This window comes from Camelus ferus, chromosome 11, assembly GCF_009834535.1.
Source record: "Camelus ferus isolate YT-003-E chromosome 11, BCGSAC_Cfer_1.0, whole genome shotgun sequence".
Classification (NCBI taxonomy): domain Eukaryota; kingdom Metazoa; phylum Chordata; class Mammalia; order Artiodactyla; family Camelidae; genus Camelus; species Camelus ferus.
Window position 1 is genome coordinate 17,750,756 of NC_045706.1, and position 15,455 is coordinate 17,766,210.

A 15,455-nucleotide genomic window follows, 5' to 3' on the forward strand; every position below is an offset into this window, starting at 1 on the left:
GACAGGATGGGCGGGGAGGGGAGCAGCTCTGTCCTACAGCGATTGTGAAAGACAAAACTGCAGCCTGACATTGGAGACTCAGGCAGGCTGGCCGGCTGAGTGTCCTGGAGGTCCCATAGTAGGGGGGAGGCGTTCCTCCGCCCGGCCCCAGAGCACTTCCTGCTCCCACTGGCCCCCAGCCCAACTCGGCAAGTCTGTAGGGCTGCTCCTGGAATTCTGGATTCAATGCGGTAAGATGGAACTAGAAAAGCCCTCAGGCTCTGTCCTCTGATTGCTAGGGCTCCAAGGAGCAACGCAAAGAGCACTGGACTAGGAGTTATCAAGGTTAAGTCCCCCGCAGTAGTCAAGTGTGTGGGCTCTGCCATCAGACAACTTGGGTTCAAATGCTAGCTCTCAACAGACAAATTCCCCACCAACTCCGACATCTGTATAGTAAGGTAATAATGGTAACTACTGTGTAAGGTTGCCGTGAAGTCCAAGAGAGGTACTATAAAGAATTGAGCACGGAGCCTGGAGCCTGGCACGGAATAAACACCCAGCAATGTTGCCCTTTATCTTCAGTGGCACCAGCCCATTGGATTTTGGGAAAGTCACTCCTTCTCCAGCCTGTAAACTGTTAAATGGGAGAAACCGTATCTTCCTTCTTCCTCCTCTGGGGTGATTTTGAGGGTCAGACAAATGATGGTATGAGATGACGTGGTCCACCTGCTCTCTCTAGGAGACTGTGGTTGGCTTTGAGAGGTGGGTGAGCCTGCTGGGGCGAGGGGCAGACCGTGAATCCCTGCGGGCCAGGCTGCTAATGGAGGGCGGGTCTCTCCTCCACCTTGTCTCAGGGAAGGAAACGTGCTCAGGAAGGCGAGTGGTATAGGCCTGATCCTCCCTGGGCCGGGGGCCAAGCAGACGTCTACTTTCCCACCTAGCACCGACCCCACCTGCTGTTCTGGATCACTCTGGTGGGTTCTCTTGGAACATGACCATCAGTGGGGCACAGCCGGGGTTGCAGAGAGAGAACGAAGCTTCCTTCTACCCTGCCTCAAAGAACAATTCCAACCCCCACCTCAAGGCCTCCTGGGGGTGTTAAGTTTACAAGTGGCCTGACTTGGGTGTCAGCCAGCACCTGTTACTTGGGTCTGAATTCTTCCCTTTTCACACGTGTAATGTGGAGTGGGATGGGCACGTCTGTGTGGACAGAGACATTCTGTCAAAGCCACTGGCAGAAACCCTATCTGGGAGGCTCGCCATGAGGCTCCCAGCTCCCCAACAGGTGCCCCAGGGAAACCTGAACTGAGGCTGGTGGGTGTGAGGGGCTTAGCCAGTGTCTGGACCTGACGTGCCTGGGCCCACAGGAATGGCCCTGGCCTGCTGTGGGGAGGTGAGCCTTCCTGGGGGTTTGGCCCAGAGGCTGGGAACACGGTGCAGTCCGCTGCCCTGCAAAAACACAGAGTTTAGAATGAAAGGCCCTGGCAAGTCTGCACTCTTCCTACCTTCCTGGGTGACCTTGAGCTGTGTGGCCTCCTTGGGGGCTACACGATCCAGCTGAGAATGCCGGATGAGATCAAAGTTTCTCATGCTAAGGTGTCAGAATCTGCTACAAAGACTTAAAAATGCAGATTCTCAGGCCCTGCCCCAGAGAGAATGGACAGCAAGTATAGGGTAGGTCCAGGAAGCTACATTTTTAAAAGATTCCAGCTGGTATGAAGACCAAGGTTTGGGAAAATCAGGACAAGATGATTATCTCTAAGACTCCTTCCAGCCCTGCCATTCTAGAGGTTTCATCTTGTTGGAGGTAGAGGACGATGGTGTCTTCAAGGCAGATGGCTGCCCTCAGCTGGCTCTGCGGAGCACAATCTGAACCCTTCCTTGGTCTGGCCAAGTCGGGGTCTCACTGCCCTCTCCCAGGAGTACCTGGGACCTGGGCCCCAGACACCCCCCGTGGCTGTCTCAGTCACAGAGCAGCTGCTTTCCAGAGGAAAATCAAGGGGCTTAAATGATCTGAGTTTGCGCACAGCCAATGGTAGTCCCTTGCAGATGGTAATGCAGGCCAGGGCATGGGTCTCAGTTTGCAAGTCCAGCTCAGTAGAGTGAAAAGAGAAAAGTGATTAAGAATCAGGCACCCTGGTCCCTGGCCAGGTAACTCAGCATGTGCATGGCCTTGGACAAATCACATGGCTTCTCTGGGCCTCGGTTTCCTCAATTATAAAACAAGAGAGTTGGCCCATATATGAATTTTCTTAACTAGGGGTACACATTCAAGTTATGTGGAGAACTTTCCCAAATCACATATTCCTAGGTCCCTCCCCCACTAAATTCTACTAAATATCTGACCTAAGTAGTACATACACTTTTAAAACACTGTCTAGAGGATTCTGGTTCACATCGCTGGTTAAGAACCACCAGAGCAGCTGTTCTTTAACAATTTAACTGACAGTAATGCCTGCTCTGGAGTTAGGGCACGCTCTACCACAAGGGTCTTCCGGAGTCAAGGCCTTGTGCCTCAAAAAGCTAGTCTGATTCACCGTAGTAAAAACAGGAGGTGCCTTGATAGACTCACCCCAGGGCGTCTGTCTCCCATGCTTTCTATTACATCACGAGTCCCCAGCTTATACCAGAAGTTAATTAGGAAAATCACATTCCAACACACTATATTCTAGTTAGGTACATGTTATAGAATATATTACTATATCTCATTGATTTTAAAAAGTGTTTTTTCCACACATTAACATCTCTGAAGTTGAGATGCATTTTACAGTTGATGCAATTCACCATTTAATTTGCAACATTTTTTTCCCTTTTGGTATCACAAAATAGTGGTGTGCCTTACAACTAATGGCACCTTAGGTTGGATGAAATACGGTACACAGAGTATTTTTATATGTCACCTGTTAATATACTATGAAACATACTTATTTTATTTATTACTTATCTCCTATGCTAGAATGAAAGGTCTAAGAGGAAAGGAATTTTTGTCTCTTTTTTTGTTGTTGTATCTCCAGTGCCTAGAATACTGTCTAATCCACGGTGTGCCTGTGATGAATAGTTGCAGTATGGACGAACATTTACATAGAACAGAATAGGGGTTTTTCTTCTAGCAAACATGGATACTGCACAGGGAAAGAACATATAGAGAAATACCTGGAACATCCAGATTTTGTGAAAAGGGGTCAGCCCCAGCCACGGGCCAGGTGAATACTAGCTCGAGTCACTCAGTCTAGATGGACAGGCAGATGCAAAAACAAAGTAAACGTAACCCAAATACAATGTTTTGTACGAAGGTGGAGATGGATGCTCTGAGAGCACATGGGAGGCAGCCACCACGAGGAGCAGCCTGCTGGAGTCAGGTCTGAGAGAACAGCAGGAGTTTTCCATGCAGTGGAAGGAGATGAAACACACAGAAACAGAGCCCGGGCAGCCCCCTAGGCCTAGGCAGTGAAGGCCAATGGCTACCTGTAAGTTCCTGTAGTGGACAGCACTGCGACAGTGGCTCATCTTCGCCATCTCCTCGCTTGTGTAGAACAGCCCACACAGCTTGCAGTAGAAGCCGGTCCTGGGCACCACGAACTCCACCCCTGCAGCAGGATGGGGGGTGGACAGGGAGGCAGTTAGGAAGGTGGAGGGAGGCCCCTGGGGTCCAGACAGCAGTCTGGTGGACAGAGGAGCCATGCCCTCCAGCCCTCGTTTGCTGTTGACTTTGGCTGGTTACCCAGCTTCTCCGGGCCTCAGTTTCCCCATTTGCAAAACAGGGCAGAGAAGACAGCATCAGCTTCCGTCACAGGCGGCTGTGAGCGTGAGGGGTGTCCCCCCTGAAGTGAGACGGCATGCTCAGCAATTATACGCCCTGCAACCCACTTCGGGAAGTAGGTCCAGGCTCTACCATGACCAGCCTGCTTCCAGGGAAAGGAGGAAGGAGCTTTCTTACATTTCAGTGGGTGGATTTTGTTTCTCCACACTGTACCCATCCCTGCAGCTGTTGTGACCAGGACTCTGGAAGGATGCACTCATTTTTGTTTGTTTATTCTAGAATTATGTCCATTAAAGAAAATTTTAAAAACAAAAGTGAAGAAAATTCACCCAGATTCATTCCAATCAAAATACTTCCTTCCACACTATTTACAGAGAGAGCCTTTCTGGGCGGGGAGGGGGCAGTTTTAATCATTCCTTAAGTGTATTTCTGTCTCCTCCCTCTTTCGTGTGATGGTCTGTCATAAATATTTCCCCATCTTTCTCCAGTCTTTACATCGGAACCACCAATTAATAGCATTTTATTTATGATTTGTTAAATAAAAGTCCCAGGATTCTGGGAGGCCTTTTGATTGTAAGGAAAGGAAATAGTGGCCCAACAGCCAGGGAAGTAACACTGTCGCAGCCCCGGGGATTCATCTCTGAAGGCCCGCCTCCACCAAGGTGTTCTGGGGGTCACGGTCTCCTCTGGAAGACAGTCAGCAGAGTGGAAAGAGCCCAGGACTGAGAAGGCTCAGACCAGACACTAAGAATCAGTGGAGCCCGGGGAGAGTCAGCGGAGCCCCTCCTGGGCCTCAGTTTCCTGGGCACCCGATTGTGAAGCCCCAGCTAAAGAGCAGGGTGTAATAAGGGCTGTGAAGCCCGGACTCCCTGCGGAAGTAAAGGAGAGGGGCTGGTCATGAGGGATGCCTGGACCCCGCTTTCAGATTGGGGCCACCCCCTGTGTGAGCTGACACACTTCAGCTGGGCTCTGCTGAGGTCCAACTGGTTAGTTCTGCTGGGGGTGGGAGATGTGGGAGAGCTGGCCGCCCACTGGAAGGGAGAGAGGGGCTGGGGGCCGCACACCAGGCCAACAGCAGCTTCCTGCAGAGAGGGGGGCAGGCCGGGTCTCCACCGAGGCGCTGCGTGCGTGTGACCACGAGGCTGGGCCTCCCTTCACTTGCCTCCTCCCGCCTCCCGAGAGACAGAGCTAAGCACACAGGAGACCCTGTCAGAGAGAAGCAGCTTAGACTTGTAATTACAGCAATTTTTTTTCCATTTCAAAAGAGCCACTTATCAGTGTGGAGGGGCAGGTCTCGAGGGCGGAGGGGGCCCGGGAGGCCTGCCCTGACTGATTGCTCCTCTGTGGTCTGGGGCCTGGGCAGTTCTAACTGCCACGCAGCAAGCCCACCGCCGAGCCCTCAGCAGTTTCCAGCAGTCTCCAGAGCCAGGGGGCCTCGCTCAGACCCAGCTGCCCAGGGGAAGGCTGAGCGGCCTTCCCCTCCCCACCCTCCTCCCACCCTCACTGCAAAGGATGGGCAAGCAGCCTGGCTTTGCCTGTGTGTGGCCCGCCCGCCCCGCCACCTCACAACAGGCCCTGGCTCCTGGCTGTGCTGGCAAACGAGCATTAAGTAAGGCTGGCCTTCATCCTCTGCTTCTACAAAATTATTCTCCCCGTTGCTGCTGCTCTGCAGGGAGCCAAGGCCCACACTAGACAAGAGAAGGGCAACTAGGAAAGGAGACGCAGCACCCAGAGGCCACGAGGAGCAGAGGCGAGCCTGCCATCAGAGCCACTCCCTGGTTCCTGTCCAGACCCTGCAGGATCAGCCAACTGGGTGGAATCAGGAAAGAAGTCTTGGGGTTTTCACTGAGACCCCACTAAGGCCTCCAGGGTTCTCCAGGTTTCCCAAGAGGCCTTCCGGCCCCTGTTCTGGGTCCTTCAGAAGGGGTGCAGCTGCCTCAGAAGCCACCACAGAGCATGAGGCAGGGCCTGAGCTGGCAGCTGTGGCTCCTTTCAACCCCAGGGGCATGGCTACCAAAAACAAAAAACAAAAAACAAAAAACAAAACCTGAAAACAAAACTTGGAAGCCACAGTATACTGGAACACTGGAGAGAAAATGGGAATATTTAGAGGCAGGTACACCTAGCTCTTTGATTCAACACTGTGTAACCTCAGGTATGTTACTTAACCTCTCTGAGCTCAGTTTCCTCACCTGAAAAGTAGGAATCATAGTATCACAAACAGAGTCACAGGGAAGCACCTATCATTTTGTCTGGTGCCCCGGAAAATATTAGTTTCCAGATATGTATTAAACATTTCTCCACAGAGGCCTTCCTGCCCTCCAGCCTCTCACCAGAGCCCCCTGGAGAACCCAGGTTCCATGGTTTGGCAGCAACTCTCTTCCCTGACCCAGCCTGGCCCGGCCTGCCGGGGGGGCTAGTCGGGCAGTACCCAGGGGGTCAGAGACAGCACTGAGGAAGGAAAAGCCGGGGGAGGATCCCCAAACACCTGGGAACTCACTCCTGAGTAGCTGGGAGTTGCCGGGCACCAGGATGCCAACACCGCCTCAGGACACCTCTGGAACGTGAGGGCTGGGGGAAGTGGCCATGCCAAGACAAAACTGCCACAACCCATGAGTTCTGCAGCAACCTGGTCCTCCCGTTTTTTAGCCTCTATTAAGTATAATAATTAAAGCTGCATTTGCCTTCTAATAATAGCTCCTGGCACGGGTAATTACAACCCCGTCATCCCAGCAAAGCCTGGGATGGGTGGAGGGGGAGCTTGTGTTTTGCAGGCAGAGCCCTTTGGTTCTGATCAGAGCAGGCCTTGGCAGGCTTGGGCTGGCGGGGGTCACCCAGAGCTGGCCTGAAACGCACGGTGGGGGGTACCCTTCCCCAGCCCCTGAGCAGCGGGGCTTAGCCTCCCTGCTCTCCATGGGGACCAAGCTGGAGTTGCCCCCCACCTCCCTAGAAGTCTCTCTGCAGTAGCGACAGACCATGGAGGGCGAAGGGTTATGCAGCCCCAGTGAGAGGAAACGTAGTAGGTCTCAATAACTGTTTCATAAACGAATAACAACAATAGATAACCCTTACTTAATACCTCCTACCTTGAAGACACTGAGGCCTGACAAGTGCTCGTTCGTCTGATCCTCAAAATCACCCCACAGGGGAGGCATCTGTTACCATCCCTGATTTACAGATGAAGAAAGCCAGGTAGGGAGGTTAACTAAGCAGCTCTCTGTCCCCCAGACAGCTGGGATTTGAACCCAGAGAGTCAGAGTCCACAATCTGTGCTCTTAATCACTGCACAAAAATCGCCTTTCCTCCACTGTGCTGCCTCAACTGGAGGAACAGGAGGGCGGGGCGGTCTCAGATTAGGAATCCTGAGTTCTGACCTGAGCTTGCTGTGAGACCTTAGGTAATAAGTCTCTGGGCTCCAGTCTCCTTACCTGCCAAATGCAGAAAATAGTGCCATACTCCCTACCCCTCACCGAGATCAATCAGACAATGGGTCTGAAAGCTAATCGGAGACTGTAATCAAGCACGAAAGTACAATCTGTAATAGCCCCAAACCAGAAACAACCCAAATGCCCGTCAACAGCTGAATGAATAAACAAAATGTGATCTATCCACAACCACAAGGCGATCCTCCTCAACAAAAACCAGAAACCAACGATCCATACACCCAACAATTTGAAAGAATCCCAGAATAATGATGGTGAGTGAAAGAAGCCAGGTAACAAGAGTACATCCTGTATGATCCCCTTTATATAAAGTTCTAGAATGCAAACTCATATTCAGCGACAGGAAGGAGGGCAGTGGTTACCCGGGGACTGAGGTTGGGAGGGAGGGATTAAAAAGGATTTGCAGGAAATATGAGGGATGATGACTATGTTCATTCTTTTGACTGTGGTGGTGGTCTCACAGGTGGACACATTTGTCAAAATTGATCCAACTGTGCACTTTAAATATGTGCACTACATTAATGTCAATTATAACTCAACAGAGTTGGGTTTTTTTTTTTTTAAATACAATGAGCCACCATTTTTCTCCTAACAGGTTAGTAAAGATTAAAAACTGATAACATCTGAGGTTGGCAAGGATGTGGAGAATGAGTACTCTCGAGGTAGCAGTGAAAACTGGTATAATCTTTCTGATGTGCAATTTAGGGGCAATTATGAAAATCTGAAATGCAAATATATATAACCTCACTACCCCCTGGCGAGGACGCTGTCCTCCAGAAACACTGGCTAGCACACAGGTTAGGGTTACAGCATGTTTGGAAGGCTGAGCACAGAGGTCACATGGAGCTAGGGGTCAAAGGGCTGGGGTTTCAATCCCAGCTCCAGCCTGGGCCTTTCATTCAATTTGTAACCCTGCATCTCAGATTTCTTAGCTGTAAGATAGGGATAAAAATACTAGCTACCTCACAGGTGTTTTGAGAGTTAAATGAAATATGCACTAGAAATGGTGCCTGCCTGATAAATGATAAAAATAAAAGCTTAACTATTATAGCATTGTAATAATGGGAAAAAAAAAAAACAAAACTGAAAACGTCCCAAATGTTCACCATTCACCAGTAAAGGAGTAGGTCAGTCATTTACGGTACACCTTTTAAGATGGAATAGTAGTTAAGAAGAATGCATTCTCTATGTACCGACGTGAAGAGATCGCTAAGACCCCCTGTGAAGTTAGAAAAGCAAATTGCACAGCATTACATACATAGTGTGATCCTATTTTTGTGGGAGAAAAACTCCAAGGGTATGACAGTGGCTACTTCTGGAGTTGAGCAGACACTGGGGGGAAGAGATACAACATTATATGGTTTTAAACATTTGTTATAATAATCTTTTATACTTTTTGTAATAAAAAATAATGAAAAGACAAGAATTATAAGGTAGCAGAATTTATTCTTAATTTTTGCCTGTGTGTGTCATACAGATTCCAAGTTCTTGGATGCCAAGAGACTTTTGTTCCATTTCTCGATTCTCCCCAGTGCCTCGCAAGGTGCCAGTTATCTAGGAAGGGTTGCTGACTGAATGAATGCATGAACAATTCCTAAACGAACCGCCTGGCACCCTTTCCCTGAAAGGCAGCCTTTGCAACTCTTTTCCAGCGTTAAAAAAAACCCAGGGCTTTCTTGCAGTCATCTAAGTTCATTCTAAGGTCGGTATGTATTTCCCTTTTTTAGTTTTTGTCCTGAGGCATGCAGCAAACTCAACCCTTAAAAAAAAAAAGGAAGTTTGCTCTTCGAATCTGACTAAATGGCACACTTGGAGGATAGAAACAGGAAGAAAAATTTAAAAGCAGATAGAAAAGGAAAAAAAGAAACTCGATAGAAAGGGTGAGCCTCCATATTGACTAGCGCCTCCCCCTGGGGAAGACTTGTTTGAGGACGTGCAGTCACTCAGTATTGGGAGGACAGGGACCCAGGTCTCTCTCTGCTCAGTGCCCCTTCGTCAACTATACAGGGCCTGCCCCCCAGTGCAGTCTGTTCAGCATCACTGCCTCAGAGAAGCTGGCCCCTCAAAGAGAAAAAAATGGTTTTGGGAAGGGCTGGGGCTAAGAGGGCAGGGAAGGCATTGGCAGAAGAGGTTCATTTCTGTTGACTTTGTGGCGGCCACTGGGCCTCTGCTTCCCTGGCTGAATAAGGGCTGTGTGGTCATGGATAAAGCATTTCCTGACGGGGAGAACAGTCTCTTTGCTCTGGCTCCCAGGACAGTGCCGTTCAGAGTCTGACCCCATGAGGTGGCTGGTCCACTACAGGAGACCGAAACTGCCAAAACCCTGAAAGTGGCACACAAATCTAGGTGACTGTATCAGACACAAAAAGACAACAACCAGATGCCAAAAAGCCCACAACCAGATGCCAAAAAGCCCTCTCAAGCTCTTAGATGTTATTACGGAACTATCATTTCCTGGAGGTGAATTCTCAGGAAGGGCTGTGGATTTATTTTACCCACCTAGAGGAATGCTGAGTTCACTGAACACATCCTCTGGTTCCCAGGAAGGCAAAGAAAGAGGCTGTTTCAGCTCAACTTCAGCATATTCTGGTGACCTCACGTCCAGAGATTTCATTTCCACGTACCTGGAGTTTTCTGCAAAACATGAGCCAGGGCAAAACTAATGAAACACATCACGCCTCTAAGAATCCCTGCAGTTCTATTCCTTGCACTGCGTGATGGCGAATGGTCCCTTGGGCTGCTTCATAACACGGGACTAGGGCGAGGGCTGCTAATCAGAAGCAAAGTGCCATAATGAAGAGCTTTTTCAGCTGCCAGAAGAATGCCACACACAAGAAAACTTGGCAAATCTTTGCATTAGCTCCTTGGGGGATGGGCTGCTGATGCCTTGCCCACTCCTTTGCCCCCCCCCCCCCCATTCAGTATCACACCCTCTCCGCAGGCAGAAGAATTATGGAAGTGCAAAAATTGTGCTGACGTCCGCAGGAGCACTGAGGCGGGCAGAAAAGGCAATGCCATTCTCACCCCAAGCCTGTCGAGCAGTGTTATTAAATGTGAACTCCAAACACTGGGTAAGCTAATAGGCCATTAACACCAGTGCATGTTGAGACTGGTACTGCGAAATGCACGGGGTTCAATCAGAGCAAGGTGAACGACACTTCGCTCCTTCTGCCTTCTTGCCTTCTCCAGACACAGCCCAGGCCTCGGCGTCTCTCTAGCAACAAGAAGGAAGCTCGTGGCAGAGTTTCTATGGAAACTCAGATCCACGCAGGTGAAAACAGCTCAGGTCAGCTTGACATGCGGGGAAGCCCAAGCCGCCAGCTCATCTACCAGCTCGCGCCAAGCACACAGCACTGGGTTGAAAGGTTTCTTTCTAAGCCTTTCATGTATATTTTCTGCCCTCGCCTCTTTTCCTCCCGTCCCTTACTTCAAACTCTGCAATGCTGCACACTTCTGAAAAAGTGAAATTTTAGTTACTTTCATTGGGAGAACATTGAGGGCTACTCGTCCTCCCCCCACCCCGCCCCCGCCATAACCCTTGATAGAGCTTAGTTTCCACTTGGCAGAGAAGACAGGGCTTAGCCTATTTTAAACTCTGTCTTTCATGATGTCATAGTACCGGGCACAGACACAACATCACTTCTAGTGGAGACAGAGATCTCGGGGAAAGTCTTGTTTCACCACCAGACACTGGAGAAAAGCGGGTCTGAGGCAGTGAGAAGGGGAACAGGCCGGACCCCTTGTGGGCCCCTCATTCTTGCCTCTGCCCGCTCCTTTCACTGCCTCCCAGGCTCCCGCCCCCTCACTCAGGCCTCACAGAAATAATGCCTGGGTGGTCCTCTGTTGTGAGGGTAAGAGAGGCTGCTTGTTGATCCCTAGGAACCAAAGCTCCTTTGATAGCTCAAAACATTTGCTAATTGAGATATCAGAGTCCGTCTGGGCTCCTGTAAATTCAGAGAAGTCCGTCCTATCTGAGTATGCTTCTCAGAAAACGCGGCGCCTCCTATCTGATTGCCTTTACACCACTTGCCTAAAAGCCCTAACAGTTTAACCAGGCTTTTAGAAGCTTGCCTTCTGCACCAGCTTTAATGCTGGTTAAAACCTTACTTCGGTTCGTTCCAGCCTGCTCATGCCCACATGCTGCTCCAGGGGAGCAGTGATCCCATCTACCCAACCGCCCAGGAGAAAGGGGAGGTAGTTACCCTGGGTCGACACTCCTTGGCAAGCCTGGCTTTGGAGGTCGGTTTCGGTGGTGGGGCTGGCTTTCTCCTCCAGGGGGCTGCCTTCACCAGCCCCATCTTCGGGGGTCTCCCTGGCCTTGCAGTCATCGAGAGAGGGGCTAGGCTGCCAGGCCCTCTCCTCTGCTGGCTTGGGGGAAGACATTTGCTGGTGTGTAGAGGCCAGGCACACATCTGAGCTCTCCGCTGCCTTTGCCTGCTTCTCGTAGCAATCTGAACCCTCCAGTGAGAGGCCTGTCTCGCATTCAGCTGGCTTCCGCTCAGCATCCAGATTTAGGCCAGGCGTTTCCACCTCCATGTCACTAGGACAGCTAGTGGAAGCAGAAGGCAGTTCTTTGGGCGACTTGAGGCCGATTTCCACGGCCCCATTACCTATGGTCTTGACTCCCTCCTCGATGAAATCTTTGGCTAAGTCCAGGTCTAAGGTGGTCGTCACACAGGGACACATTTCTGGACAGATTTTGTCCTTCTGGTCAATGGGCACAATTTCTTCCAGTTCTGGGATGTCCGGTTCCATAATAAAATCTTCTTCCTCCCCCACCTCGTCTACTGTAACCAGCTCCTCCATGTTGGTGGGATACCAGCTCTCCCCCTCTGCCTCACTTCCACTCTCCAAGTCTTGCTCCTGAATAAAAAATGCAGAATGGAGGTCAGAGGGTGGCTGAGGAGTGGCTCTTCATATTCAACCAGAAAGGGGCACAAACCTTGACCACAGGACCCCTCAAACTAGGAAGATCCTCAACAATCTGACTCCTACTGGGAACATTTACTAGGTAATAAGAAGCTATAAACCATTCAGGTCTCTTATCACTGATTCATCTCTTAGGATGAGGCTCAAAACAGCACAGGATCTGAAATGAGCCCTTACTGCTTAACCAACCATGTTTAACGTGGCACAAAGAATTTCAACTCCTGGTACATAATATGTGCTCAATAAATATTTTTGAATGAATGAATGATTAAGTTATAAATTCTAAGCACATCAACTTGCTGGAGCTATTTCCTTGCACGCAGGACATCACTAAATGTAACTGCTGCACAGTCTTCACAAAACTCCCCCCAACACCCTCTCCCAGCAAGGGTGCAACCTCCACAGCCATGGCTCACACTTGGCCCCTCTCGACACTTTCATGAACCCAGCAGCCCAGGGACCCAGCAGCCAGATTTAAGAGATCAGCTTCCCTGCCAGCGATACTCATCTCTCCGCCTCTCCTGACCGGAAAGGCATGAAGCTGGCCATGTTCCAGGGACATTTCTTTCTGCTGTGGCGGTCTCAGCCCTGTAACTGGGTTTTTCATTTCAATTAAGTAAAGTAATCTTTACAAGCACAGTAGATGTTTTGTTAATCCCAGGGTCTGGGACTGCTGAGGTCAGGGCCCCAGCTTGAGTCCCCAAAGCCCCCTTCCTCCTCCAGCTCCTCCCATGGGACCTGCCTATTTTGGGAGCCTGGCTCTGAAACCTGACTCTTTTTTGGGCAGCCCATGTTTTCTCTTATAAGCACAGCCAAATTACTGAAGACTGAGGCAGAGCCCAGGCAGGTAGGTGGTAAAGGTCTCCCCAGTAAAGACTGTGCAAAGGTCCCAGGCAAAGCCATCCCTCCAAGAAGTGCTGGCTTCATTCACAGACCCACTGGTGGGGTCCCGGACACGTCCCAGACAGCGAGCAGGGCATCACTAGGCAGGCTGGGGACCCCTGTGACTTGGTGCCCAATGGCTGTCGTGCCGATGAGGCTACACTGCCAGCATCTGGGACAAACCTTACCTTCCATGTCCTTGTATTTTCTGCATCAGAGGATTCTGTTTCTTTCTCCTGCCTGCCCACTGATGCGGGGCTATCTTCCATGCTGTCCTGTTCTTCTTTTCCAGCCTTACCAAGGAAAGAACAGAACAAACCAAGCCAACAGTGAGTAGGGACGGAGAAAAGAGGGCACACCAAGAGGAAAACAATGCTGCAGAGCACAGCTAACAGCTGTCGGGCATATTTCACCCACAGTATTTCCCTTATCCTCACAAAAGCTCTCGGAGGCAGGTGCTATTATCATCTTCACTATAGAGATGAGGAAACTGAAGCTCAGAGAGGGTAAGTCACTTGTTCAAGGTCACACAGACAAACAGAGGCACAGAAATATCTTCATGGCTGGCCTGAATGCTTGAGGGAGACAGAAATCCATGGCAAATCAGGCACTTTCTGCAGCTGTGAAATCTGTGGACAGTGAGGGTGAGCAAAGGGGCCATCGGGGAAGTGACCCTGGATTTAACAACCATCATGGTGACACCTCCCCAACAGATCAGTCTTGGCCATTAAACAAATCACATCTAGGCTGTTTGTGGGTAGGAAGGGTGTTGTCACCAAGCAGTGCCACTCACCTCTCTTCTGCGTTATTCCTGTCCTGGGGCTACAGCCCAAACCAGCGATCCCTCCCCTTCTTCCTTCCTCCTATTCCATCCCTCAAGTTAAGCCCCTCATGATACTGCTCGAGTCTGGGAAACTGAACAATTGAAAGCAGGTGTCTGGTTCAAGAATTAGGATTACAACAGAGGTCAGCCAAGTATCGCCCTTGAGCCAAATCTGATCCAGCGCCTCTTTCTGTGCAGTCGGGGAACCAACAATGCTTTTCACCCCTCTAAATGGTTGCATGTTAAATGATTCTCTAAGTACCAACATAATATCCTCAATGTTGCCTCTTGGCCCATACAGCTGAAATAGTTGTATCTGGTGCTTTATGGAAAAAAGTTTGCCAGCCCCCAGTTTAGAAGTTTGAGGAGGAGAGTCTCCTGTGACTTAAACTTTGGCCACCAAGTCAATGACCATTCCCAGGCATTCTTGGGAGAAGGCTGCATTTTCTCGACATTTTTGGCTGAGGTTGGCTCAAAGGAAACCACTCCTGCTCTGACTTCTTATGACCAGACACACCCCTCTTTGCTGACGAGGAGCCAGCTGGGGCAGGAGCTCAGGGCTGACGGGTTTAACCAGTTATTACGGGACAGGGAAGGACAATTCAAATCCTCAGGTCTTCGCTTTTTCCAGCATCTGGAGCAGAAGCTCTACTCTAGCCCGCTGAGCTCAAGGCAGCTCCAGAGGCCTACTTAGCTTCTACCAGCAGGGGACCGCTTTATTTCTGTCTCCCTGAATGAATAATCCATAGCCCTCCCTTGTCAAAATAAATACCCCTTACCCTTCCCAGGCAGCTCCTGCCGCCACAGTCCCAGCTCAGTATGGTAAACAGACTCCCTCCAGTTCAAGCTGGGAGAGGCAGGGACTGCCTGGCCACCGGAAGCCCCCCACCAGGTGGACCCCTGCTCTTCCTCCCTGCAGGCAAAGGAAACAGAGCAGGGCCTTTCAGTGCACTCCTGGCCCTGGGATCATTTCCAGGTGACAGCAGTTTATGGGAACAGACAGATGCAACCAATGCCCCCGGCTCCCCCTACCGGCTCAGGGACCAGTGTATTAAGTCCAGACAGTTCCAGGCAAGGCTGCCACCGCAGGGCCGGGGCTACTGCTAAACCACTTCTTAACTGGTCTCCCTCTTGTGCTCTGTAGCCTCCTCCCAAGTGTATTCTCCCCGAGGTGATTGAGAATAGTGACTCCAAAATGCAAACCTATCACATCCCCACTGCACCTTTTAGCTTGAACATTTCATTTGCTTCCCCTTGCTCTGAGGATAAAGACAAAACTCCATAACCAGCCTACAAGGCCCTGCATGATGTGGCCCCTGTTGATAAATCAGCTTCACCTCCCACCATTCTAACCCTGGCTCTCTCTGCTCCAGAAACACTGGCCTCTGGCCACAGGGCCTTTGCACAGGATATTTCCTGTGTCTGCTCTCCTTCCTTTTCATCCAGTAAATACTCACCATTCCTTCAAGTCTCAACAGCCACATCCTAACTCAGGGAAACCTCTGATTCGTCATAGGCACTAACAGCCCTATACACCTCCATCTCCTTAGCATTTAACACTCACACTCATCTACTCACTTAAGGAATTATTTGATTAATATGTTTTCCATTAGACCATGAGCTTCATGAGATCAGGGGT

The 15,455-nt window shown here is 50.3% G+C and overlaps 1 protein-coding gene and 1 long non-coding RNA gene across 6 annotated transcripts in view; one reads left to right on the top strand and one right to left on the bottom strand.

The window, feature by feature from the left end:
* RBM20 (RNA binding motif protein 20) overlaps positions 1 to 15,455 on the bottom strand; it is a 180,880-nt gene that overhangs the window by 3,373 nt on the left and 162,052 nt on the right. For all 5 annotated transcript variants that reach the window (XM_032490949.1, XM_032490953.1, XM_032490952.1 and 2 more), the window contains exons 10-13: positions 13,182 to 13,286; positions 11,385 to 12,045; positions 9,682 to 9,816; positions 3,445 to 3,566 (exon numbers count right to left, since the gene is read on the bottom strand). In XM_032490949.1, coding sequence (XP_032346840.1) covers positions 3,445 to 3,566; positions 9,682 to 9,816; positions 11,385 to 12,045; positions 13,182 to 13,286 — 1,023 coding nt within the window. The remainder of the gene's footprint in view (positions 1 to 3,444; positions 3,567 to 9,681; positions 9,817 to 11,384; positions 12,046 to 13,181; positions 13,287 to 15,455) is intronic.
* LOC116667011 lies at positions 116 to 3,864 on the top strand. The gene is made up of 3 exons (XR_004323789.1): positions 116 to 230; positions 3,273 to 3,446; positions 3,741 to 3,864. It is a non-coding gene; the product is annotated as an uncharacterized LOC116667011 (long non-coding RNA).